This window comes from Bactrocera neohumeralis, chromosome 5 (genome assembly GCF_024586455.1).
Source record: "Bactrocera neohumeralis isolate Rockhampton chromosome 5, APGP_CSIRO_Bneo_wtdbg2-racon-allhic-juicebox.fasta_v2, whole genome shotgun sequence".
In the NCBI taxonomy this organism is placed as follows: domain Eukaryota; kingdom Metazoa; phylum Arthropoda; class Insecta; order Diptera; family Tephritidae; genus Bactrocera; species Bactrocera neohumeralis.
Window position 1 is genome coordinate 76,988,176 of NC_065922.1, and position 27,414 is coordinate 77,015,589.

The 27,414-nt window shown below is 33.1% G+C and overlaps 8 protein-coding genes across 13 annotated transcripts; 4 read left to right on the forward strand and 4 right to left on the reverse strand.

Annotated features, from left to right (window-relative positions):
- Positions 1-106: 106 nt before the first annotated feature.
- LOC126760119 (protein prenyltransferase alpha subunit repeat-containing protein 1) lies at positions 107-3,473 on the reverse strand. The gene is made up of 3 exons (XM_050475548.1): positions 3,376-3,473; positions 1,899-2,269; positions 107-1,733 (listed from the first exon to the last, which is right to left on the reverse strand). The coding sequence occupies exons 1-3, from the start codon at positions 3,462-3,464 to the stop codon at positions 1,015-1,017; spliced, it is 1,179 nt and encodes a 392-aa protein (XP_050331505.1). The 5' UTR covers positions 3,465-3,473; the 3' UTR covers positions 107-1,014.
- LOC126760121 (arginine/serine-rich coiled-coil protein 2) lies at positions 3,414-15,890 on the reverse strand. 3 transcript variants are annotated; one of them, XM_050475551.1, is made up of 6 exons: positions 15,828-15,890; positions 9,141-9,265; positions 8,936-9,050; positions 8,708-8,867; positions 8,075-8,639; positions 3,414-3,647 (listed from the first exon to the last, which is right to left on the reverse strand). In XM_050475551.1, the coding sequence occupies exons 2-5, from the start codon at positions 9,261-9,263 to the stop codon at positions 8,090-8,092; spliced, it is 948 nt and encodes a 315-aa protein (XP_050331508.1). In that variant the 5' UTR covers positions 9,264-9,265; positions 15,828-15,890; the 3' UTR covers positions 3,414-3,647; positions 8,075-8,089. The 3 variants fall into 3 exon arrangements, with proteins under 3 accessions (XP_050331508.1, XP_050331507.1, XP_050331509.1); XM_050475550.1 differs by having other exon boundaries at positions 15,779-15,890; XM_050475552.1 differs by lacking the exon at positions 15,828-15,890 and adding an exon at positions 13,827-13,921.
- LOC126760131 (iron-sulfur cluster assembly 1 homolog, mitochondrial) lies at positions 4,571-5,711 on the forward strand. Its single transcript, XM_050475565.1, has 5 exons — positions 4,571-4,806; positions 4,893-4,946; positions 5,007-5,082; positions 5,139-5,213; positions 5,338-5,711. Exons 1-5 carry the CDS (start codon positions 4,723-4,725, stop codon positions 5,439-5,441), a joined length of 393 nt encoding a protein of 130 aa, XP_050331522.1. The 5' UTR covers positions 4,571-4,722; the 3' UTR covers positions 5,442-5,711.
- LOC126760118 (actin-related protein 6) lies at positions 5,751-7,085 on the reverse strand. Its single transcript, XM_050475547.1, has one exon. The coding sequence runs from the start codon at positions 6,986-6,988 to the stop codon at positions 5,771-5,773; it is 1,218 nt and encodes a 405-aa protein (XP_050331504.1). The 5' UTR covers positions 6,989-7,085; the 3' UTR covers positions 5,751-5,770.
- On the forward strand, positions 7,154-8,019 carry LOC126760127 (NADH dehydrogenase [ubiquinone] iron-sulfur protein 4, mitochondrial). The gene is made up of 3 exons (XM_050475561.1): positions 7,154-7,291; positions 7,346-7,669; positions 7,732-8,019. The coding sequence occupies exons 1-3, from the start codon at positions 7,242-7,244 to the stop codon at positions 7,910-7,912; spliced, it is 555 nt and encodes a 184-aa protein (XP_050331518.1). The 5' UTR covers positions 7,154-7,241; the 3' UTR covers positions 7,913-8,019.
- LOC126760113 (homeobox protein 6) lies at positions 9,607-13,329 on the forward strand. Of its 4 annotated transcripts, none has more exons than XM_050475536.1 (5): positions 9,607-9,639; positions 9,763-9,997; positions 10,049-10,754; positions 10,838-11,130; positions 11,189-13,329. In XM_050475536.1, the coding sequence occupies exons 2-5, from the start codon at positions 9,870-9,872 to the stop codon at positions 11,508-11,510; spliced, it is 1,449 nt and encodes a 482-aa protein (XP_050331493.1). In that variant the 5' UTR covers positions 9,607-9,639; positions 9,763-9,869; the 3' UTR covers positions 11,511-13,329. The 4 variants fall into 4 exon arrangements, with proteins under 4 accessions (XP_050331493.1, XP_050331492.1, XP_050331491.1 ...); XM_050475535.1 differs by lacking the exon at positions 9,607-9,639 and adding an exon at positions 9,643-9,678; XM_050475534.1 differs by lacking the exon at positions 9,607-9,639 and having other exon boundaries at positions 9,691-9,997.
- Positions 13,845-15,629, reverse strand: LOC126760115 (GDP-fucose protein O-fucosyltransferase 2). The gene has a single exon (XM_050475538.1). The coding sequence runs from the start codon at positions 15,528-15,530 to the stop codon at positions 14,145-14,147; it is 1,386 nt and encodes a 461-aa protein (XP_050331495.1). The 5' UTR covers positions 15,531-15,629; the 3' UTR covers positions 13,845-14,144.
- Positions 15,891-15,931: 41 nt separating the features above from the next.
- LOC126760105 (leucine-rich PPR motif-containing protein, mitochondrial) lies at positions 15,932-19,518 on the forward strand. Its single transcript, XM_050475510.1, has 3 exons — positions 15,932-17,089; positions 17,148-18,394; positions 18,461-19,518. Exons 1-3 carry the CDS (start codon positions 16,008-16,010, stop codon positions 19,372-19,374), a joined length of 3,243 nt encoding a protein of 1,080 aa, XP_050331467.1. The 5' UTR covers positions 15,932-16,007; the 3' UTR covers positions 19,375-19,518.
- Positions 19,519-27,414: the final 7,896 nt, after the last annotated feature.

Here is a 27,414-nt window from a genome sequence, read left to right on the forward strand (position 1 = left end):
GGTTAAAAACCAGAAGGGAGGTTTTATAGCACTTTTTCAATGGAATTAATATAAATGAATTGGCGGTTCGCATAAAAGCGACTTAGTTGCAAATGAAACACACAAATAATTTTCAAAATAGTCTTTTATACACATTTATTGTTTACAAATTTTCTTTACAATATACATACATTCCTTTAAATTCATGCTACAATTTTCTATTAAATGCTAACTATATATTAGTTCTGCTTTCCTTAAAACGTATTTATTTGATTACAAGAGTATTTGGAGTAAAGGTATTTTTGTTTGTCAACTCAATGAAAAATTTAAATGTTTAAAATTACATCTTTATACTTATGCAAAATGGTAGTTATATTATAAGATTACTTAGATTTATATTTTATGAACAGTATGGGAGACAGCGTCGAAATGAACTACAAAGATGATACAAAATATTATGTTTTTTTATAGTTTTAAATTAAATTATAAATGCAATTTCTTGACATATATATATGTATGTATGTATGTTTATTATGTAACGAATATAACGAGTAAGAAAGTAACATTTTATGAGCACTAAAAAAACACAACGGTTTGAAAAACTGACAAAAACCAGGAATTAACTTATATTTGACACTTTTTCTTTTTTAAATTTTATCAAAATTTTTTTTTGACACCAAAAAACTGGTTATCTTTAACAGTTTTAAAGAAAACGTAATTATACTTAAAATTTTTGGCGCGCAATGCTAAACCATGACCTTAAGCTCAGCTAACAATAGTCGAGGAAACTTATGTATGTATGATCTTTTATTCGACGATATTAAATTTATAACTTTATTCATTGTTCCTTGTTGCCTTTGCAAAATCATTAAAAACGTAAAGAGCCTTTGAAGTGGCTCAGTACGTGCAAAGCAGCAAATTTAAATTTTCCTGCCTTGAATATAAAATTATAACGTTTCTTGGCTGTGCTTGTTTTCGCCACTAAAACTCGAAAATGAGTTCACTAAATTCAGCAGCTAACTGTGTTGGCACACTTTACGCATAATTAAAGCCCAAAAAAATTGTACACCATTTGCGATGGCAGTCGCCCAGCAGGCCCTCCGAACGCTTAAGCGCCGACAAAAATGCATTGGTGGCATAATCGAACTTCTTCAGCGCTGCATTGAACTCCTGCAGTTGCCCATACGTGCGCGGCGTCAAATACAGACCGGGCAATTCGCCCAACAACAGACGTACACAATTCTCCACAATGAAACGCAACGACGAGCGTCTATGATTCTCAAAAGATTCACGCTCGCCATACATATTCTTCTGATCGTCACACAGACGTATATCATGCGCAGCCAAGTTGCAACAATAGAGAAAGGAGCTGAGCCGTGGTTCGCCCACAGCCTCCCGATCGACACCGGGCAACAATATTTGCAACACATCGGCTGTGCTAAGTATTTCTAAATCATCTTCTAGATAATAGCTGATCAAATCTTTCAAATTGTGTAAATGTTCGAGCTCATTTGATTCGTAGTAGCACAATTCGTAGGCGCGCTCAATCAGCGTTTGGCGATAATGATAGCTGCTGTAGTCGCTGATGTGTTTACGCATGAACTTTTCCGTAATCATCAATTCGGAGCGGATAAGATCGGGCGCATTCTGTAGAACCCACTGGCGATGCGTCCACGCGTGGTAATTATTTGCGCTGCGATCGGCGCAACGGTCACAAATGCCAAACTCACTGGGCCAATCGATAGCATCGTGACCTGTCATTTGAGAGAATATTATTTAAAAGCAAACAGTGTGTTATAAAAGCAAGAAGGGTACGCTTGCAAACTATTCGTAGCAAATCCAACATTCTGGAAGCACACACACATAGTTTGCGGAGCCTTCTTTAATTGAGCTAAATCTTTCATTATTTGCATACTCACTCTGAAACGAATATAACCAGCGTCGATATGCGAAGGCTTCGCTAGATTTGGGCTTCTTCGACAATATAAGCGCGGAGAATTTAAATTCGCAATTTATTTTCAAGTGATTCGTCTGCACCATTTGGCGGCGTATATTCCAGAATGTGGCCACATCCGTATTAATTAGCAATGCCACATTCAGATACTTCAGCAGCACATCACTGTGTTGCAAATAGCGTGATTGATGTTGGCGCCGATATCCAATTATAGCCTTGTGCGCATGATCGTATACATGTTTCACGCACCACGACTCCAGGCCCAGATGATGTTCGGCATGCACCACAGGCGTTTTATTGCGATTCAAAATGGTCGGTATGATTTCAAATGTTGAGCTAAAATTTGAAAAATTCGGTTAAATTTTCAAAGACCTGACGATTGATGCAATGTATGTGTGTTTGTATGTAAAAATGAATATATGTGTATGACGTTATGTATGTACTTACATGTGTGAATCGAATAATTATTTAGAGTGGCAGAACTTGGCTCAAAAATTATAAAATTAAACACCAAAAACACAAAAAAGCAAAAAAGCAAATAACGAAAAAATAAACAATTTCACTTATATAACAGCACAAACATATGAACGTAACCATGTATGCATTTATGTGCCTATATTTTTTCTGGTATTAGATGAAAATGATTTCTAACGAGCGCAACACAAGCCAGCTCCAGCTCAATTGAATGACAAGGTCAAACATTTGTCGCTCACTGCGAATACAAATAAATTGTAATGATAACCAACAACCACAAGAATTCATATGTACGTGCGCCTGCATTAAGGGAACTTGTTGTATCATATCTGTATGCTTAATATACAAAAGTGCGAGATGCGAGCTGTGGGCTGTGGCCTGGGGACCGCAGTTATCATCTACATATATGGACGCCGCTTGTGCACAATCAAATCAATTAACTCGCATAGCTCATATCAATGAAGCGGGAATAATGTATGAAAATTGTAACCGACTGTTATAGATGTGTTGTTACAGTTAATTGGATATGTAAACATACATATGCACATACGAAGTATATGTATATTTAAATGTATGAACATATGTATGTACATGTATAAAAAATATGAGTCAGGACATACATACTATTTACAACGTAAAATATAGAGAAAAAAATGTTTCAAACAACAATAGGTATGAATAAATTTAAATATTTTAATACTGATAAGTATTGATTTTATATAACTAAAATTTATTTGAAAATAAATAAATTATTATATGCATAATTAAATATTAGCAGGATTTATTCTCTTTTAACAGCTAAGGATTTATCTAGTATTACAACAACAAAAACATTAATCGTATTATTGTTAATTAATGAAAATGAATTCAAATGTGCGTCTATGCGTGAATGTTTTTTCTTTAGATGGCTGTCGGGAAATTGCTTGTTATATGTACATAAACACTTATTTGTATGGTTTTGAACTTACAGGTCTGGGTCCTTGAGAAATACCGCTTGTATGTCGTTAATAATTTTCTCGCATAACACCTCGTTTTCATTTTCTGCAACTAAATCCATGTTGTATTGTAGAAACGCCACTTTGATATCAATTTGAGTCTTATTTGATTTCAGTTTTCACTTATATTTATTCGCTAAGTTAGTTGTGTGTTTTATATATGTATTTTTTTTTTTAATTTTCAAATAGTCTTTTGGCAACTACTTTCATGTCACCGCGGATTCAGCTACTACTTGGTGTGGTACCTTGTAAGATATGAAATATCGGCACGTTTATTCTGCGTGTTTTTTATATTGTTAGTTTTATTTTTAGTTTCAGTAATTTGTATTAAAAGAATTATAAAACGCGGCACCCGTTGCCATTAAGAAAAAAAAAAACGAAAACTGCTGAGCACAGCGCAAACAACCGATCGACCGATCCGTTCGACAACAAACTCAGAAAATGTTAAAAAAGTGTAATAAATTCCAATTTAAATAAAACACATTCCAACAACTACAACACTCCAAGCGTTCTTGTTCAGAATTGTCTTTTCTGTCGGTTCACCAATTTGTATTTGCGCGATTGACCACAATTCTCCTGTGTGTGCGTGTAAGTATGTGTATGCGCGCGTGTTTTGTGTTGTTGAGCGCCACAATGCCGCAGCTACTTATTTCTCCAAAACCATATTTCTGGCGTTTGCGATAATTAGTATATATGAGAAATGCAAATATAAGACGCCTATGGAACTCCTCGAGATTTAAACATATACGCAAACCGAAATCGAAAGTCAACAGAAGCCTCTACGATCACAGACCCTGCGATAACTACGATAACCGAGATGAGGGATGTAGAGCAAAGCTCCAGCTCATCAGATTCACACAAAATAAATAAATAAGCTTAAATGTTAGAAATCAATTTCAGCACACAATAATTTGAATACCGTTCACTCGATTGCAATTAAACACTATAGAGAATCGTATAAGATTACAATTCAATCCAGTTGGAAATATGAGTTCACATAAAATTTTTCAATTTGCAACTAAACGCAGAAACGCTAACCCACTAGAAAATTTATGTTACTGTCAATCGCCCGCTCAATTGTCAAAATACACATGTTTGCATTCCAATGCGGCTCAGCGTTACCAATTACTCAGCATTTAAAATAATGAACTTGGCAACGCATCTTTAAAACAGCTGTTCGCTGTCACTCGATCGTTATGAAACGAATTGCTGATAAAAGAGAAGTAAATAAGAAAATTTGCTGTTATGAATAAAATTGTAAACGTGCGATCACATCGAACAATCGTATAATTTAAAGTGAAATATTAACGCGTACAAAAGATGTCAACAAAAGTGGTGGCTACGGCGACAGTGCGTGCACTGAAAGGACGCAAATTGTTGCCGACAAGGGCAGCTCTTATACTGGTGAGCTCATAAATTTAGTGATGAAATTTTCCGATATATGTGTTCAACAAACAATATATTTCTTGCCAAAAAAAAACTATTTATAGACAAATTCCGCAGTAAACCGCATTAAAGAATTATTGAAAGATAAACCGGAGTTTGTAAGTATATGCCTTATATAAATTATTTGACAACAGAGTATTTATTGCTGGTAATTATAGACAGGTTTAAAGGTAGGAGTGCGGCAGCGTGGATGCAACGGGCTTTCCTACACACTGGACTATGCAAAAGAAAAAGGTAAATGTTTTCATCAATAAAACACATGACAAAAATTTGATATGGGGTTATTGCAGATAAATTCGACGAAGAAGTAGTACAAGATGGTGTCAAAGTGTATATTGATAAGAAGGCTCAATTGTCCCTACTGGGTAAGAATTTTCTTTTTACACAATATCACTTATATAACGCGTATTAGCGACTTTGTTTACATTTTCTTATCTTTTGCGATGCATATTTATGGTACTATTTGGGTTCAACAAACTCTCATTTCAGGCACCGAAATGGATTTTGTTGAGTCCCAACTCTCCAGCGAGTTCGTTTTTAACAATCCCAACATAAAAGGTACGTGCGGATGTGGCGAATCATTTAGCTTCTAATTACGCGCTATAAACGGACGATTATTAAAATTTAAGCTAGCAGTTTAGATTTCATTACTTAGGAGCTCGATTATTGCAATAAAGAGATTCGCAGGTCTTTTGAACGCTCTTAAGATAAGTCAGCTTTAAATTAGTTTAAAATTTTCGGTTAAGTACTAGTTATGATTATGTTTTGTTTTCAAATGATTTGAAACATATAAAGATATTTAAAGATGTTAGTTCTATAAACAATTGAAAATAAAAAGCTGTTTTAAGGCTTCCTGCAGAAAATCAATGTTGTACTTTATATAAAACGAAGGAAAACAATAATTTTATATTTTCTAATTAATTTATTTCCCATTGCTAGCTGAATAGCCATTCTCTTCAAACTTGTCTCTGGTAAGCAACATGTCTTTAAAACCATCACTGCCGGCCAATTCTTTGCCACCATACCAACCATAAGAGATGGGATCATCAGGGAAAATCAATGAAACCTCTAAATCATCAGGTGCCAACGCGCGAATTTCGGCTTTTAAACGCGGTATAAATCCCGGGAAAAGTGAACTTCCACCGATTATTAGTATATTTCGTAGTAACTCGCTGTGTGAATAAACGGGACAATCTTTGAGACAGTCAATGACAGCTTCCGGAATGCCAACTTGTTGTATTCCCACATCGCTGGGATTAAAAAGCAGTTCGGGCACAGTGAAACGTTCGTTGCAAAGTCGGACCGACTGCTGATCGCTTTCCTCATTTCTATCTTTATCTTCCTTTTCAGACTCTTTTTCTTTGTTTCCTTTATTGCGTATAAAGCCACGTTTAACTGTCGTAAAATCAGGCAGTACATATTCTACTACAACTTCTGCCCGCTTTTCGGCAGCTGAGTGCACACGCATGTCATCCTTAAAGTCGTGTGATACAAAACAAACGTCTTCTTTTATCTGATTAACAACATACGACTCGTCCATCATATTTAAATGGCGATAAGAAATAAGTTCTTTTAAGTGATTCGTCAACACTTTGCCTCCAACTTCGACCCGTCGTATGCCACGTTCCATGCGACGCCCTCGCACAAATGGAACTACGTGAGTGAAACTATATCCAACGTCTATAACAACACAATTCAGAGCTTGCAAAGGACTTTCTTCACTTTCCGCGGCGTAATTATATGCTGCCAATTCAGCGGTTGTACATTTGTGCACGCCGGAGCAATGATATTCTTCGAAAAGTATTTCCATCATAGCTTCTTGTATACTAGGGAAATTTAGTTGTGGTTCAGTTATTACCATAGGGCGATCTTCCAAAGAAATTCCGGTTCCTTCATTGCTAAATATATGATCCCAAACGGTCTTCTGAATATCCCAATTTAGAAGATATCCCTTTTGAAAACACAGTATAAAAAATAGTCCGGAAGCATCCCGGCATTCGTCAATTTGGCTACCAATAAATGCACGCCTTCGTTCCGCTTTTGCCTTCATAATACAGTTGGGCACTACAGACGGATCATCTTGCGTTGATAAACCTATTTTAGCAGTATATGCACCATTATCCAACACAACGGCATCCATTTTTATATATCCAAATCGGTTAAATAAATTATATCGCTATTCAGAAGAACTAAATTCATATACATATACAAAAGACAACAAACGAATAAACAACGAGCTTTTGACAATTAACTTTGACAGTTAAGTGTATAAATGTCATTTCAGAACAATAACAAAATTTTTTGACGTTAACTTCAGTAGTTGTCAAATTTTCGCAGTGGTAAAGGAAAATTTTATGTAATAATAAAAATCTTATTTATTTGCCACATTAAATATGTCCTTTGTGCGTCAAATTTTAGCAAAAACTCCTCAGGGAGTTAATTGGTACGTAAATATTTTAAAAGAAAAAAATCAGTGCAACAGTTATGTCGCTTACAGGGCAAAAACAGTCAGCCATGGTAGTCGCTGCATGTCATCCGTGGGTTCACGCGATGCCCCACCAATCGATGTGTCTCAAGTAATCGCACAACCTGAGGAATTGGAGAGGAAACGGAAACTTAGCGGAGCTATCACAGTGCCCACAAAAGTCGATCTTAGCCCTATAAGTGGAGTGCCAGAGGAACATGTGAAAACACGTCGTGTATGCATTCACTTGCCACCCAAAAATGCTATGCAAAGTGGTACTGATAATTTGAACCATTGGGTGATTGAGTTCGACAACCGCGAACGATGGGAAAATCCATTAATGGGCTGGACCTCAACGTACGTAAAACTACTTACATGTATTATAGATAAATACATATAAATATTCATATTTGTTGTAGCGGCGATCCATTATCGAATATGGAAGTAACATTTGGTTCCAAGGAAGAAGCAATTGAACACTGTGAACGCAATGGTTGGCGTTGGTTTATTGACGCTGAGGAAAAACCAAAAGTAGAACGTGTTAAAAATTATGGCTTGAATTTCCACTGGAATAGGCGTACTCGCACATCGACAAAATGAGCACTTGATGGAGAATAAATGCCGAAAAGTTTTCTTGCAGTTTTTAATATCATTAAAGGATTTCTAAGGCACATAATGAAAAATACAGCAAATGCTTTAACTCAACAGTCAATTTAGTTTTAATGTACATATGTACATATAAAAATTATAAATTTTTCATACCTTATAATTTCCATACTATTCCCTTTGTCGATAATGTAGTTTATTTCTATTTGTATTGCTTCGATGAAGCGGGCTGCGACTTCTACTGTGCCGTTTATGTATTTTTCTTCCACTCGGGCTTCTGCTTCTGTTTTGATGTTTTCTGCTTTTACTGCTGCTAAGATCTCTTCGAGATTTCTTACTCCTGTGATGATCGCTCCTACTACGGCTTCTATATCTAATTTTCTTATGACTTTGGCGTTCATAGCTTTTGCTTCTACTTCTGCTTCGGTGTTTATTGCGAATTATTACAGGTGTGTGAATTCTACCACCGCTATCGCGTACGGGTTTACCATCTCTATCACTTCTCGGCTTATATTTTTCATTTATAATTAACTGGTTCATACGCTTCTCTGACTCCTTGTCTTTGAGATATTGCTGTAAAGACTGCATTTGAAGATCTACAACAGCGCGAACTTCTTCAATATGTGTTGGCTTACTTCGCCGATACCGACGACGTTTTTTGGTCTCTCGTTTCTTTTGTGCCACAATTTCGGCGAATGTCAAAGAACCCTCACCTAGGGATCTTATAATAAAGGTTTATTTTTATTAGAATTGTGTGACTTAACCTCTTGAAAATTGACATGCACTTACTGCACCGTTATTTCTGGCTCTGTGTATTTCTTGGTGTTTGCTATAATATGTTCGTATAGAGATAGTTTTTCCGTCCGTGAAAAATTTACTTGCAAGTCTGAAAATCTTTTAGGAACATCTCTGTCTGGAACGCCTAAAACTTTTCGCAACTCCTCAACGTCTATTGAAAAATATATATACAAGTATGAACAAAGTACAAGGGGTTGAGCAATAAATAAAAGTGCATACCGGTAATACTGAAATTGTCGGAAGCACAGCTTGGAGGAAAGTACGGTTCGAAGTCAATCCCCAGTTTTATGTCCTTTTGTTTTTGATTCCCTAAAGCAGTGTCCCTGGCAATATCCTAAATAAAAATATAAAATTTAAATATGCAAATGCTTTGAGCGCTCCTTTGGCTTTATATAGAGTTGAAGGTATGCATATACCAACTCACCGGTTGAAAATTCCATTCAAGACGTTTAAAAATTTGTCTTATTCGGGATTTGCTCTCATCGATGAATGCCGTAAGTGTGTTATCGCTGGACACATGTGTGAATTCTTTATCTGGTTCATACATTTCTAAAAGAGTTAATAATGGCAATTTATTTTATTTTCTACAGTCTTCATTGACTTTGAAAAAGTAAATAAATAAACAAACGTCACAAGAATATACTTCAGTGGTTTTCAAACATAACACATAACATAATTTTCACTCAGCATTGCCTCTGAAGCAAGTCTTATGTTTCGCGACTAAATATCTAAAATAACAAGTTTAATTAATATTTACTTTATTACATATTGATATTTCTGATTGTTTTCTGATCGTAATATTTTTGGTCATTCAAATTTTTGTTTTTATTGTAGATCTAATTTTATACTTCCGGCAGCATTTACAACAGGATTTATTTTCATTTGACGTTTCTTCATTGTTTTCATAACGAAAAAGTCAAAACGTAAGATAAGTTATTGGAAAATGTTGTTTATTTACGAATGTAATTTTTGTGGTTTTTTAGCAATATGTAAACAATAATTACTAACAATTTAAGTAATCCGATGCATCTAACATTTTCCCACAGTGTAAATATAAGGCGAAAAGATAATTTTGTATTGATGGTCATTTTGGACGTCAGACGGAACCATATAATTGCAGTGATACCAAAGGTATTATGAAGTGAACACAACTATGAATAACAGGAATAAGCGAGCTCGACTGGAGTTGTCTTTGGCACCGGCAACTATTGATGTTGGCACCATTAATAGCTGTTCTGTGAATGCAACTGATATAGCGTCCAGCATTGGTGGCACGTCAAAGTAAGTATCGTTAAACATAATTTACGTAATTCATTTCACATATACTTGTAGTATCTTTTTGGGTAATACTTCGAACGCAAGTGTCAATAGTACTAGTTCGGTTAATATGTTACCCACAAACGTATTTCTTACAATCTGTGATGAGAACTCAAATGAATCGCAGGAATATCTGGCCATTGGCAGTACTCTGACACCGATTAAACAAGAACATGCCGACACTTTATGCAGCAGTAGCACACAGGCCACACAAACCTTGCCATTGCAATATCGCCTTGTCAATCAAATACAACGTCAACCACACAATATCGATAATATTAACAACAGCAGCATCGTTAATAATGGTGCAACTACGACTTTTAATGCTGCGCTGCCAATGCATCTACCAAACGGTTGCGAAATTTATATAGTCAAGGAGTATGTAGACAATGTGCCCACCATTCTCACAGATGAAAGTGAGTTATTGCAAGGATCAAGTCCGCCAGCGACCGACACAACAGAAACAATTAAATTAGAGCCGGACTCTTGTGTAACATCCACAGCATGTGCTAGTACTGCTACTTCCACAACCACCATCAATGACGTGCAAATTCTGCGTAATACACCACAGCACCATATAAGCGCTAATAAGTCGGCCAATGTCACTGCCGATGGGCGGACAAATGCAAATAGAAATACCACAGCGGCAGCAAGCATTAGCGTTCCAGACACACAAGGCAATAGTACAAAGCGCAGTTGCATATTAGAGGCGTATAAAAAGGTAGGCGTATATAAATATATATATGTGTTTCTGTTTTTAGTTAAAATCTTATCCTTTCTTTGCCGCTAATAATAATAATATAGCGTGATGATAAACGCCGTGCAACTCATAATGAAGTTGAACGACGGCGACGTGATAAAATAAACAACTGGATTTTTAAACTGAAAGAAATGCTGCCGACCGATGGCGTTAACAATAATAACAATAATCAACAAATTGGCATGGTGGAACAATTGACAACAAAAACCAATGCTAACACTAATCCTAGTAATAACAACAGCAACAGCAGCAATCGAACGCCGCCCAATGATTCCAAGTCACAAATACTAATCAAAGCTTGCGAGTATATCAAAACCATGCAGGACGAGATAAAGAGGTAAGCAGTATGTGACGTAATGTTGTAGAAATAGTTTATTAACTTTTATCTTTCTCAGTCTGCGTGAGTGCCTTAGCGAAAATGAAAACCTTCGTCTGAGTAATCAGCGTTTACAAAATGAATTAACGAAATTGCAGCGCGACCATGTAGCGAACGAAAGGGCCAATTTGCACACGCGCAATTTCAATAACAATTTCAATATAACCTTAAACAGTTTAAATAGCAATAATAGCAATGGTAGTGGTGGTGGTGGCAGCGCCAGCAGTAGCCCTGGTGGCACTGGCAACAGCATTTTCGCCGCCCTCAATATACCATCACACACAAGCAACGCGAATACGTTCACGAAACGCGAGTTAATCATACGAGATTATGTCGATTAGAATTTTAGTCATTTGTTATTTTTTTTTTTTTACTTAAATAACTGTATCGAAGTGATGCTACAAATGTTCAACTGTCGGGCCAAAACTTCTGCAGTGCTAAACGAGTTTTTATATACATTTATGTATACAAATTTATTAATTACTTTACTGACACAACACTCACTACATATTTCTCCATACGAGTTTAAAGAATTTACTATTTCACTATTATTGTTAACAAAGTATGCCGTTTGTAATAATATAACTAAAATTATATAAAAAAATTACATAAGTAGGTACTATACTCTCTACAACTATCGACATGAAATGTGTAATTAAACTTAAAGCTCTAGTTACTATGTGCTTCTCTAATACATATTATATGCGCTTCCTCTAATTAGTGCAAAAAGCTGAGTTACTGACGCTTTCGTTTACTCTTACTCTATAACTCTCACAGAAATATAATATACATATATGCTAAAGTTAGGCATATAAAATCACTTGTTGCATAAATTTAAGAAAAAATTAAAGTGTTATAAGCAAAATATACATGCATATGTATAAATGTATGTTATGAATTATGCAAAGCATAAATATTTTTTTAATTTTGTTATATAAGTTGAATGTGCAATTTATGGAATTTAAAACGATTTATCAGGGATAATTTTTAAGTTTAATTTTTTTAAGATTTTAATATTTAAGTTGACAAAACAGATGCTTAACTTTTTAAATAAAGTTATTAAATCGTATATCTGCGTTTAAAAGTAATTAAACTAAAACTATAAACTGAACAATTTCGTTGATTTAGTTTGTGTGTTTACGAAAACAAATATCATTTACACAATGTTTTTTTTCATAATTTACATGCAACTACTTAATTTGCTAAATATAATATTAGAATATCCACTGGAACGAAAATACTTAAATTACCAATATTTTTTAAAAAGAAAAAATATATTCTTAATATTAAATATTTACAAAAATTTTCAAGTTATCTAAAATCATGCTATACATTTCAAATTCAAAATAATTGTTACTTAAGTTTTCAAAACATATATTTTCGACGTAGTTTTACACTACAATTTGAAAAAATCATACATTATTTTCAATTAAAAAAAATGGAGAATACGTTTCGAATCAAAAAAAGCATACGTTTCAATTAAAACAAATTAAACAGACATTTTAATTAATTAAAAACCTACGTTACAACTTTCTAAACACAGTTGATACATATTTTTTAAATTTTTTTACAGTTATAAAGTATCCTATAGAACAAATAATTAGTGTTCCACTGTTTAACACATGCATAAAACAAGTTAAAAACGAGAAGATCAGAAATTAATAAAACTTGAGAGACATATAAAAATATTGACTCCATTAGAAGTATATGCAATTTTCGTAAAAAATACGAAACGCATATTTCTTTTTGAAAACTGGTTATTTTTTAGTAGATTCCAAAAACATTGTTATACAGTTATGTAACGACAACACTGTTAAAAAGTAGAAATTAATATATATCTAACCATTTTTATCTGACCGCCAAAGTCAAATATATATTAATATACACATAGTACATATTAAATATGATTAATAAAATAAATTGTAATAAATTTAAGTATGTTTAAAGTGATAACTTAAAACAAATAATAGTAGTAATAATGTTCACATTAAACAAGATTTGCTGTGACACGTTACACTCATTTTTGGTAAGCGTTGTTAGCATAAAATGTTTAAAATAAATCGTTGTTTTTATAAGCGTTTGTAGTGTAAAGCAAGCAATTTTTGCCTTTTACCTTATATAACATTTATAAAAACGTTGAGAATTACATATAAAAATATACACATACGTACAGACTAATATTAGCAAATATAAATGAGAAAGTGTTGGTGTAAGCAACCTACTAGAAGTTATTACTAGCAAAATTTTGGTTCTTATTTACAAGTAGTTGAAGTTTTTGAGAAATTAAACACGTGTTATACAATGAGGATGCAGTTTGTTGGTAACTACATTTAACATGAATAAACAAATTATAAACATTATCAAAATATTATACAAGTTAAATCAATAAATATCAATAAAATCAAGAAAATAATCAACTGTTAGTTAAATAATGTTTATAAAAGAGTAAACCTATAATATTAACCATTTTTGAAATGCATACAGATATACATACATACATACAAATGTTATTGATCAGAGAAAATTTAAATTTTTTAATTATTCAAATTATTAAATGTTTATAAGTAGTATTTCCTACACTTGTAGTTATAAGCAAATTACAGCTAACAAACATTTTTGAAATTTCGAAATTGCAACCACATAATAATAAAATTTACCTCAGAAAAAATAGAGAATTCGAAAACATTGCGTTTTATTATAATTGAATTAGTATTTTTTTTAATTACTGAGTATTATTGAACGTCTGACAAACTCAAACACAGCGCGAGGAAACGTTTATAAAGTTATAAAAAATAGTGTAAAAACCAATAGCGTTAGTGAACTTAAATCTCTTTCACATGTCACTTTAGTATGCTTAAGTAAATAACCAGTCAGCCGCTAGAGCGGCGAAGTACAAAATTCGGTTTCAACTTCAATTTAAATGCCTTCAAATGAGGTACAAGCGCTTGGTTAAAGTTGTCCCTCAACGCATTTTGTTAGTAGACTATCGGCCAAACCGAATTCTTTTCGCAATCTTCAAGCGTTGCATACTTGCAGAGCGTGTTAAAGGTGGTATGTTTGGGAAATCCCAATATTTCTCGCTCCTCATATATGCGATAGCTGAATGTGCTTTCAAATGTGCCGATGAAGTGTCGTGCGTGTGCACATATTATTTGGTCTACTATTGCGTGGCCACCATCCTTAATGAGTGCTTTTTGTGTCAATGATTCCGGTGTGAAGCGACGCACGCGTATACGCTGTAAGTACGCCTTCAAATTGGTCAACTCCATGGCGGTGGTGTCGGTGGCTATGTAGACAGTGGTTAAATTGAGTAAATACAGTTGTTCGCGTATTTGTGTGGCGGCCGACTTTAAAGTGGGCGTGCTTCTTTGCCGCCAATGCACAAAGTCACCACGTCGAAAGTGTACCGCCAAATAGTCGCCGCCCACTGCTTCACGGTATGCGCGTTCGGACTCCCACATCGGTGGTCTCTGCACAAGCTCATCCGCTTTATGTGAATTTAGCACACGTGCGCGATACTCTTCAGCTATTTTTTGTAGTGGTTCTGCGAAGCGCATTGATCGACGCGCGCGCCAAAACTCCTTATCGCCCCACTGATCATGCAGCACAATCTCTGCGTTGAGTATGGCGTACACTTTGACATCGTTTGCCGCCTGTCCTACGCTGTTTTTCAATTGTTGACGAAGCACACGTTCGAGTAAATTCACGCTCCCTTGATAGCGTACGCAGACAAAATCATTATCAAGCAGCATTGGCTGCTGTACCAGATAGCCTTGCAGGTGCTGTTCTTTTCGGCAATCGCTCTCGAATTCAAACTTCTCATGGAAAACGTCCTGTTCGAACATGTATTCAAAGTTCATTAGTTGGAACACTTGTTGCACCTGTACGTAAGGTGGCTCTTGTAACCCGAACTGGGCGATCTCTGTTAAAAATTCGGGAAAGTCTAGCACAGGTGCATAGCGTCGCATACTTTCGACATCAAAAAAATGTTCCCAAGGTAGGCTATGTTGTTGCAAATGACTAGATTTCCAATGAGTTAGCCGTCGCCAAGGCGGCAGCACTAAACGCAAATTTTGGAAAGGTTTGCGACTAGCTAACTGGCGCACGAATACCGCTAAACGTATGTAGACATCACGACGCAAATTAAAACCTTCCGGCGGGTTTACGTCGTAAAGCAGATAAATGGTGTTTGGTAATTTAGCTATTGATTGTGGACATTTTTGACCGGTAGAAATAATGTCAGTCAAGTGGAATATATATTGATGTTTATCGCAGCTATTGGAAATGTAGTCTACTATATCGCTGCTCGCCGCCAAGGATAACAAAACCACACAGCTGGATACGAATAGAAAACGCCACATTTTGAGCGACCAACTACAACACACTTATTCATTAAATCACTAATTAGGTTTAGTTATCAGTGCGCAATTTACCAACAATCAGTCACCATTCAATAGACTGCCTAACAGCTGAGCCAAGGTCGAATATTAGAGTGGACAGAAGTAGCAATAATATTGGCTTTGTAGACACCTAATCACTAATTCTACATCCTTAAATAACTATATTTATATACATCATACTATTTATTAGCAATTTTAGTCTCACATACCTTTTTTCAACGTAAATATCTCGAGTTTTTAATAAAATTTGAACTTAACTTTATACCACAGCACTGAACACAAGCCCAAACTTCTTATCATCGGAATATTTCATCAGCTGATTTTGACAACCGCTCTTTACCATGAACAGAACAACAACGCGTGCTTGCAGTTCGCCTATCGGCTCTTTTTCCTTTACTATTCTAAGCTTTATGCAATTTGAATTAAACATTAATTAAGATGAGTGTACGATTGTTAAATGTGACCAGCAAATTGCAGCGATTGAGTAATATCAGTAAACGCTTCGGGTTCCATCCAATTTTGGCTAAGACAGGTTATGCAACAGGAACAACCCAAAAACTGTTCAAACAACCAGTTTTTTGCAGAAATAATGCGCTATGCTATCAATGGGATAGTCTGCAAAGTTCAATTTACCGTGGTTATTCTACTACAGCTCGAACAACAACAACGTCAAAAACGCCTATAGTCACAGTGTTGCTGGAAAAAATAATGGCAGTACACCAAAACACAGGTCAACTTAACTTCGAGCTATGCGACAAAATCATCTCGCAGTTAGAAAAGAACCCAAATGTTTACAATCAACTTCTTGGTGATGAGCAGGCACATTTCCTACTTCGTGCTTCCGGTACCGAAATGCCAGCTCGTCCAAGTAGCACCCGTTTGGAGCTTTTTCAGCGATTGTGGTCTTATTTGTCACAACATGACCAGTTAAACGCATCTCATTATATAACTTGGCTGCATGTCCTGCAACACAATCGTATGCCATGCGCTGATTTCAAAAATTTGCTCGAAGAATTCAACAAATTAAATGTAAATAATGAATACGCACTGTCCGATATTTATGCAGAACTATTGGATACGGCTTGTGGAGCCGGGGATATACATCAAGCAACAGCGCTGCTTGCGGAAATGCGTACACATGACTTTCCGCTGACTGAGCGTCACTTCAATTCGCTGTTATGGGGCCACTCACGAAATCATGATCTGGCTGGTTGCCGCTCGGTGCTCGACAACATGAATGCTGCTGGTATCACGCCTAGCGCAGAAACTCACTCCTTAATGGTGTCTGCATACTTGGAAAATGACGCCACCGCAAAGGCATCGGAAGTGTTGAGTCAATTTCATGGACAATTCAACGCGGCACAAGTAGTGCGTATGCTAAGAAGTCTTCTACATATCCAAGCTCCGCAAAATGAGGAACTTATAAAGCAGCTGGTATATGAATTGCCCAAAGATTTCACGGCAGGCACAGAAGTACCGATGCCACTACGTCACTTATGTGTAGAACTTCTACATAACGGGTAATTTCCCTATTAGATACTTTAATGATATGAAAATAATTTTTATAAAAATTTCCAGAAATCTAACGACAGTGGAAGGTATTATCTTCAATTTGCCTACACCGCGCTTCAACGAAAACCAAAGCATCGACACCTTTGGCGCCTTTCTATTGCAAGAACTCTTCCGCACTAAATACAGCGCAACAGAAATTATAGGGATAGCAAAAAAGCTCCAGGATAGCGACAAGAATACACGTGCACTGCACCTTGCCACTGAAATCGCTCTGCGACGCAACGCCGAATCAGCTATACCATTCTTGCAGTCACTTGCTCAGCAGGAACCTCTGCGCCCGCACTATTTTTGGCCATTACTATTGCAACGTCATGAACAATCGGGCGAAGCCGGTCTCCTAAGCGTATTAAAGCAAATGAACTCTCTAAATGTAACGTGCGATCGCGAGACCATCGCGTTGTATGTACTGCCCAATTTACCAATAACACTACAGCAACCGGAAAAAGCAATAAAGGCGCTTGATGAAGCAGGCGCCAAACCGTCCCTGGTGTTAATTGAAATAGTCATGTATCTATTGTTACGCCAGCGATTTGATGCAGCACATGATCTGCTTGAGCTGTACCCAACCAAAATAACAGTTGAGCAATTGGTGCCAACGCTAAGCAATGCAACTGTCAATGTGCGCGCCACCAAGCGCTATCAGCAATTTGCTAAACTGCTGGCTGTCTTGTCAAAAAAGAGCGAAAATCGCAAAGTTGACTGGATCGGGCAGTTGCTCTTAAGCATGGTACAAGGACAGTTACGTCTACGCAGCGATCTCAAAGCGCTACAACGCTTCGTTGATGAAATTGCCAAATTCGGACTGGCAATATCGCCCGCAGCCGCCAACACCATAATAACAACACTCGAGGAGCAAATGAATAAGGATGAGAGCCTGGCTAAGCTGAAAGAAGCGTTGCGAAAAATTACCGATCAAAATGTGACGCTGCTGCAAACCGCTAGCATTGCTGGCAGCAACGCGAGCTCGACTTTCGTAAAGCATCCACGTGACATGACGCTCGAGGAGTTAGAATGCCATCTAATCGAATTAGAAGCGAAAGGCATGAACACGCGTGGGCTGCTGCGCCGACTTTTGCAGCTTTGTGTGCGCGATGGACGTTTGGAACGCGCACTAGAGGTCAAAGCCAAGTGTGATCAACTACAAGTGCAGGTCAGCGCTGGTATGTTGGCTAGCACGCTGGATCTATACATCAAAATCAATGATCTACCCAATGCCGAAAAGTGTTTACAGAGACTGCAGGAAGAGTTCCCAAGTAAGTAAAAAGACGCAGCACATTCTTCTTCAGATTTTAACAAATTTTGTTTTTACCACCCCACAGGCTTTTCGCTGGACGAACACAAGTTTATCGACTTTGCAGCGCTGCTTGTATACCACAATCAGCTGGAGAGAGCGAAGCAATTGCTGGAAACGCGCGCAACCACACAACGCGTCAATGGCGGTGACTATGTTGTTAAAAATGTTTGGAATTTTCTTACAAACGTCGCGCAATTAGCAGCACAAATGCCTTCGCTTGAACCGGAGCGCAACTTGACACGCGAACACTTCCACTTTTTGCAGAAATTGAGATACTGCAACGCGCACAACACGGTCTTGGGCCCGATTGTGCGCGAGCGTTTGTTGCGCGGCGACATTAAGAGCGCCGTGGGCGATTTCAAAAAACTCGCCGAGCTCTACAAACACACGCCGCTGCAGTTCGAATTGCTCTCGCTGCTGGTGCGACTGAGTAACGGTCACGAACCAGAAGTGACGCAATATGGCGGTGTTTCCGGCGAAGTGGCACAACAGGCATTGAGCGAAGTGACCAGCGCCATCTCTAAAGTACATGGCACCTTGAACATGAATAGTGGTCTGCTGCTGGCCTTTGCCGAGTCCGGCACGGATAATCAGTTGCGGCGACTGCTCATCAATCCAGAGTTCCGCATCAACGAAGCTTTACTATTGAAGAACTGCGAGTACTTGGGCGAGGAGGGCGCTGTGAGCACGCTACTGCGTCTAGCGCGTGGCGCACGTGGCTTTGGACGAGTTATTGACGAACAAAATATTTACAACATGCTGCTAACACACTTCGCGAAGGCGAATAATTATCAAGCAGCTTTAGATCTGTATGAGCGCCTTGAAGCGGACGACGAACTGAAAATATCACAAGACTTCCTGCGCAATCTAGTGCAATTGCTGCGTGTCAACAACGTAGAAATACCCAGCAGAGTGGCGTTGCGTGCGCAGATCATTTAATAATACGTGGTCGGGCCAGTTCTTGTATTTAGATTAAGTCTTATGTATACTTATTTATAAGCTACGAGTACGAAATGCAGACGCTTTCGTTTGACTTTGTTTTAAGGCATTTATAAATAGTTAATAAAACTAGCAAACACTTAATTGTTATTTGTATTACTTAAATTATTTTTATTCACTAGCAATTAAATGCTAAAATATACAACAGCGCAAATACATACATATTTCCTTGTTATAGTAAACTAGCATGGACATTCGACTGGATGGTCGTGTCTCATCATATTTGCCAGCAATTTTGATTTCCATATGCGTAAGAGTTATTTTAATTATATTGTACATTTACAATTAAAATTTTTTATTTGAGCGAAAATTAAACGGAGCAAAAAATTGCGTGAAACAGCAAAACGAATGAAAGAAAAGGTTTAAGGAAATCAAGAGTTGTAGTACAGTCGTAGGTTGAATTGTTTGCAGAGTTGTAAAAAATGCATTGTTTTTGTTTATCCACCAAATACATAAATCCAATAAATAACAATATTTCATAACTTTACACTTTAGTGGTACACTTATGTATATAGCACTATACTTATCGTATTAATATACTTATATAATTCTCAGCACATTTTATTTAATTTATGGATAATTGTTTTTGTTTCGCTATATTATATCTCGTGCTTTACTTTGCTCATTTTCAAATATGTACGCATGTATTTAATAATATCACTCAATGCATCCACAATCTGACTCCCAGCGCCCTATAAGCGCCAATTTAATTTATACATATTTAGCTAAATAGTTATATGTGGAAAATTTATTGGTTAAACATACGTACATATGCATCTAAGTATGTATTAATTTACGAACATAATAAATTGATTATGATTTATAGTGAGATTAATAATTTAAAGAATGGAATATCGCTGTTCGGGCCACAAGACATAACAACTTAAGTCCATTTTGACTAGTGCTGAAGAGCAGACATTAACTGTTAATTTTTCGGTCTAAAAGTAAATTTCATGACATTAAAGTTTATATTTGAAATGATAAAAATTGTTGGCGAAAAAACTTTTCAAGTTGTTTTTAAAAAAAACGAAATTGCTAGGTTGGGTTTTAAATCTACTTTAGCTGTTATACCTTATGGTAAGAACGTTTTATTGATACTATGTGGTACTTGTTAGATGCGTTTAGCGTCAAAAATATCGTTTTTGGTTATTTTTTAGAAATACAATAAATATATACACATGTATTTTTTAATAACAATGTATAACCGCTTTTAACACGGCAATACCTAAACAAAAATAATAAAAATGATGTTTAATGTTCAAGATAATAATTATTAAAAGTAAAAATATAACTATTATACTTTTTTTGTAAATTTACAAATTCATTTTTGTTGTTGTAAAAAAATTTGTGCCACATGAGCACCATTTCCGCTACAGTCGGTTATACATAACCGGATCGGAGCCGGATTTTTATGCGGCGAAGCACTGTCAACTTGACAGCGTTTCTCAAAATAGCAATAGCTGTACCTGTTTTCTGCCGCTATAACAACAACAAACAAAAATCATTAAAATAAAAAGTTCTTTAAGCTTCATAATTTTTATATAATTTAAATTTACTTTTCTAACATATTAATCAAACAATTTTATAATGATAAATTTGAAACTCACGATTTTTTAAACAAACATTTAGTTGAAAACTTTTTTTATAAATAAATTAATTAACTTAAAAAAATACAAATCCAGCACTTTTAAGCACACGAAAGCATGTAAGAGCTATTATTATATGTAAACCTTCAAGCTTTGTTTTTGCAATTTATTTAACAAATATGAGTGTGAAATAAAAAGATATTTTTTGTTTTTTCTTTTATTTATTAATTAATTAATTAAATACAATAATTATTTATTGTTTACCTTAGCTTTTGACTTTTGTTAACTGCATTCATACCGCAAGACTAACACACGCACACACGCACACATCCAGATTTTTTTAGATTCATAAATAACACTTTTGCAGAGTATTCCACATGCATACAGACCCTTTCACATGTTAACACAGGCATTCGCACTTAGAAAAATTCACATCGATAAATGTTTAAATTCTAGAGCTTTAGTTTTCAATTCACGTTTTTTGCTTTTTTTTTTGCTTTCGCTTTCGTTTTTGCAGTTCAGTTACAATTTTTCAATATTGTATGTATGTAATTTTTTCTTAAATTTTATTTGCTTTTCTACATTTTTTAATTTTTTGTATTTTTTACATTGTTTTGTAGTTTTTTTGAGTTTTTTAGTTTTATATATATATATTTTTTTTCAATATTTTAATTTATATTTAAATATTTTTTTATTTGTATTTAATTTTTTTTATTTATATTTAATTTTTTTTTATTTATATTTAATTTTTTTTTTAATTTATTAATGAATTATACATTATGCTTTTGCACTTAAATACAAACATATGTTATATATCTACAAACCTTTCATTTAAATAAATTTTTCGAAATTTTAAATTTGTTGCAAGCTGTATAGCCCCATGCTGTAATGGACACACATTTGTTTTTCACAAATTGAAATGTTAAATTACACAAAATTTTACATGCTCGAAACGCAGCTTAGTTTGCCTTATACATATATACATATGTATGTATTAAATATTTTATACATACATATATATTTTATGGTATATATTGTATATACATAAATAAAGCGTGTATTTTGGGTGTAACGTTTTTAATGTATAAATATTGTTTATGCACTTCTGTATGTATGCATTATATGTGTATATATGCGAGTGTGTGTTGTGGTACAATATTTCCCTAGGTTTTTTCCGTTTTTGTTTTCCATCTCACACTTTGCGTTAATGTTTCAATCTATTTTACAATTACTTTCATATTCTGGACTTAAAAGTTCATGCACATAATTTGCATATATGTATGTATATATATTTATGTATGTATGTATGTGTGTGTGTAGTATGTACGTATATTTATTTATATTTAGCACTGAAAATTTTAACTCTCTAATTATTATTACTTTAAAAATACGAATAAAGTTTAGCTTTAAATGTTTTTAAATTAAAAATAAATATTTTCAAGTATTCTTTAACTTTTTTATATTTTACAATGTTTATATTATGTTCGGGCGTAAACAAAGGAAGTGGAAGCAGCTTGGGCACGAAGGCACTGCTGTTTGTTGGAACTTAGTTTTAAGCGAAAAAAGTTTCGCCATATTTTTTTTTTTTTTAATTTGCAATGCAAAACCTTTCATAATCAAAAAATTTGTAAGAAAGTTGAAAAATCCACTGAAAATTGCATAACTCCACACACAGAGCTAGGCTTGCTGCATTTGCTTTAAAATTAGATATATGTACATACATATGTATATATTTGTATTAGATTTGCAAGCTAATGCTTAGATAGTATATATGTATGTATAGGTATATATGTACATATATTTATGTTTGCAATTAACGTTTTAATAATTAATTATTAATAAACTCGCATATACTTGGCTTATCAATATGAAATATATCTATATTATGTACTTGCTTACCTACATTAATTTATGTATGTATGTATTTAATATTTATCGTTAAAGTTTTAATGTTCTTAAGCTTCACTTCGCTTTGCACGCCACTTCTTTAAGTGAATTCTATTTACTGCTTAGTACATAATCATCTATGTACAAATCATTTTTGTTGTTTAAGCAAAAACACTGTTATTAATTGCGCCTAAAAGTGCACTATGTTAGCTAAGTCGAGTTGCAAATTCGTGCCGCAACTAAAAGAAAAAGCATTGGTCATTGAGATTGAATACGCGGGCATTCTGAAGTGTAATTTTTTTTATAAAAAAAAAAAATATAAAAAAATAAAGAAAAGTAAAAAAATATAAAAAAATAAAGAAAAGTAAAAATATATAAAAAAATAAAGAAAAGTAAAAAAATATAAAAAAATAAAGAAAAGTAAAAATATATAAAAAAAATAAAGAAAAGTAAAAAAATATAAATAAATAAAAAAATATATTATTGAAAAATATATAAAATTAAAAAAATAAATAAATAATTGCGGACATTCTGAAGTGTAATTTTTTTATAAAAAAAAAAATACATAAAAGAAAATAAAAAATATATAATAATTAAAAAATAAATAAATATCAAAAAAATAATAATTAATTAATTAAAAAATGTATGCTTTATAAATTTTGACATTGAGATAAGATTGAATACGCGGGCATTCTGCACTGAAATTTTGAAAAGTATAAAATTATATAAAAAATTATACTAACAATAAAAAAATTAAATAAAAAAATATATATGTACATATATTAGATTAACAAAAAATAACAGAATAAAAATTTATACGGCATTAAAAAATTATTTAATGTTGAAAAATAAATTAAATATTTAATTAAATGTTACGAGTTATTTAATTGAAATATAATAGTTATTGCCTCATTTCATTATTAGGCAGCAAACTGCATTACAATTTTGAAAGAAACAAAAGAATACCGATTTTCGAAAATAGAATTACTCAAATAAGAAACAAATTGAGCTTAAAAAACTGTACTTTGCTAATCTGTTTTACAATACGAAATTATTTTTTTGCAATACATTTTTCGAAGTGATAAAGCGTGTTGCGCTGGTTTCTTAATACAAATTTTGACATCTTTGAACTTATTGTACGCAATTTAAATATACCTCATAAATTATAATTTTTTTTTTGCTTTTCGTAACGTGAACGTAATGCAATCGCGTAACAAAATAAAGCTGACAACAGAATACCCGCATAAAATTATAAGAAAATTAACATTACTTTTTCGAAACTTATTTTTAACATGCATACATTATTATAATACATATCGTTTAAAACAAAAGTTAAGTTTTTAATTTTTTTTCTATTTTTAACATTAAGACTAAAATATATATTTATTTTCGTATTATTTCAACTATGCAACTCAAGTACTCTCAGACTCAGGCGTGTTTCATGGATGGAGTGTGTATGTTTGTGTGTTTATTTTACATTTTTCTCGCAACTCAGCCGCTTTGAGCTCGAACAAGCTTACACTTTTGCTTTCTACTAAATCACAAACCGCATTATTTATATTTCTTTTGCTTTGTTTTTATATATTAAATGTGTATTTTATTTCATTATTATTTGCTGTTTTTTATTTTTGCAAGGAACCATATACACTATAATGGCAAAATATGTTATCATAAAAGTGTAAATACATATGTATATGAATGAGACTAGGCGCGGCTCACACGAACGCGCTAAAGTTTCTAACAACTCTATCTTAGTTATTGAAATCATTTTTTTCGAACATTTATTAAATTTGAAAATATTGTATTAAATGCAAAAATAGACTTTTGGAAATGAAATATTTCCAATAAAGATTTACACATGCTAGTTTACAATTTTTGCACAAAGCATTCCACGAAATTATCATTGAAAACAAATAAAAAATTACGGATTTATGTTTTAATTATGTAATTACCCTGAGCCACATTTTCGCTACTTCTCCTTAATGAAAATTCGTATTTTCTACATTTTGTATTTGACTACAAGCGTACCAGAGTGTATATACATATGTGCTTATTTAAAAAGCGCCGAGCATTAAATGATATGCAATTCGTATTTCTTTATATTATATATATGTATGTAGAGCAAATATTGCGCGCAGCTAATGGCAAATAATTGCTAAATAAGGTGATATGTGAAAGAAAAGCAAAACTGAAGGCCACGATATACACACATGCATTTTTTGTTTGGCGGTGAGTAATATTTACTGTAGACTATGCTTTAATTACGCACTCGCATAGGAGAGTAAAAAAAAATATTTGCAAGGTGACACTAGCAGCGACAGACGGCCATGGAGTTTCGCGTAACGGCTGTCGTGCACATTTTGGAAGAAAAAATCTCTAGCATTCAAACACAATATTTTTATGGCGTATATGCTTTACGCATTATTTGAAGAAATTTAAATTTCTTTTATATTTAACAAATAGTCATTTTTACCTAGTCATGGTCATACAAAATCAGCTTAATGAACTCATCTGGTACTGTTTTCTTATGTATGAATGTGTGTGTAAATGTGTTATGCTTTTTATTTGTATGCATTATTGCGTTATTTTGTAAATTTTAAATTCAAAAATTAACGGAAAGTTATTTAATTATAAGCCATTTAAGTGATTATACAAATATACACAATATTAATTTAGGTTGTTTGATTAGAGGAAATTTGTTACACACATGAATAGTATATGTAAATACATGTTATACTTTTTATTAATATTTTTATAAACCAACTTCAATATACTTGTACAGTAACAAATATTTTGTATTTCCCTTTTTCAACTTAAACACGAAAACTATGTTAACGTGTTTATTTAGATTGCAGAGTTTGATTAATTTCGAATTAAAAAAATCTATCGAAAATTCATTGATCTTTTAGTTCCAAATTTTTTAACGTTTAGCTACAAATACATGGTAGAAAAATTTTAATTTCACTTTATTCGCAATAAACTTTTATATATCTATTATTTTCTTTCAGTAATTATCATATTTTGCAGTAAATTCTATATTTTTTTCATTTTTTTAACGATATATGTATGTATGTATGTTTTTATATATGTTATAATAGTTTGCCGATTTTAAGCATTTTAATTTATTTAAATTGGTTGCAAAACTTGAAACATACATATGTACATACATTCAACACTTGAAATGCAATCTTACTAACGCAACGCTAACTTAGTTGCTACACTCAATACTTTTTCGCAATGCTGCCGTAGCCAAGTTCTTTGTAAGTCTCTTATCTATGTGCACTTGCAGTTATAAATACATAGAAATATTTTTAAATATTAAATGTCGGTATGTACAAGTTGGAAGAATTTTTTTAAAATAGAATATGGAAATAGGGTTAATGCGCGATATTTCAATAACAAATGCACTTTATATAAACGCTTTGAAACATTTCAAAAAAAAAATCATAAAATCATTAAAAAAAAAAAAATATTTAAAAAAATAAAAATTGAAAAAAATTAATAAAAGAAACGAAAAAAAATCAAAACAACATAAAAAAACAAAATGCAAATTTAAATTTATAAATCAAATTGAAAAAATATACAGTAAATTCGAATGAAATATGTACATATGATATTAGACACGAAAAAATTCAACAATTTCAATTATTTAGAAAAAAGAGAAGTATTCAAGGAATTTTTATTTATTTATTTTTAATTTAAAAAAAATATAAAATATCAATTTATAAGAAAACATTAATTTATAAAAATAAATAAATGTTTTGTTAACAAAAAAATTTAATTTATATAAAAAATTCAATAAATTAAAATATACATACATATGTATGTATACATATGTATATATATATTAGACACGAAAAACCAGCAATTTCGATTATACAGAAAAGAAAACGTTTATACCAAAAATAGTATCCAATTTTTTAACTTTAATTTTTAAAAACTTTTCGAAAATCAAATTTTTATATGAAAAAAATAAATTAATATTTAAAAAAATAAAGATTATAGAGAAAAGAAAAAGTTTATACCAAAATTCAATCTAATTTTTTAACTTTAATTTTGAAAAATTTTAAAAAATTCAGATTTTTATAAGAAAAAAATAAATTAATTTAAAAAAAATTAAGATTATACAGAAAAGAAATAGTTTATACTAAAATTCAATCCAATTTTTCGACTTCAATTTTAAAAAATTTTAGAAAATTCAGATTTTTTCAGATTTTTAAGAAAAAAATATTATATTATAAAAATATTGAATATTTGAAAAAATGTGAAAAGTGTAAAAATATTTATATTATGACAATTAACCAAAATTAATTTGTACATTTTTTCGTAATACAGCAATAAAAATAAAAAAAAAACATAAATTATAGTTATACAATTAATTGCAATTTGTAAATATCCGACAAGCAGTGATTGTTTTCATGCACGGCTGATTCAGTTGCGCTTAATATTTGTATTCTTTTGCTGAATCGCAACACTTTTACTTTTTGTCAAACTTGTTCTTCCATAG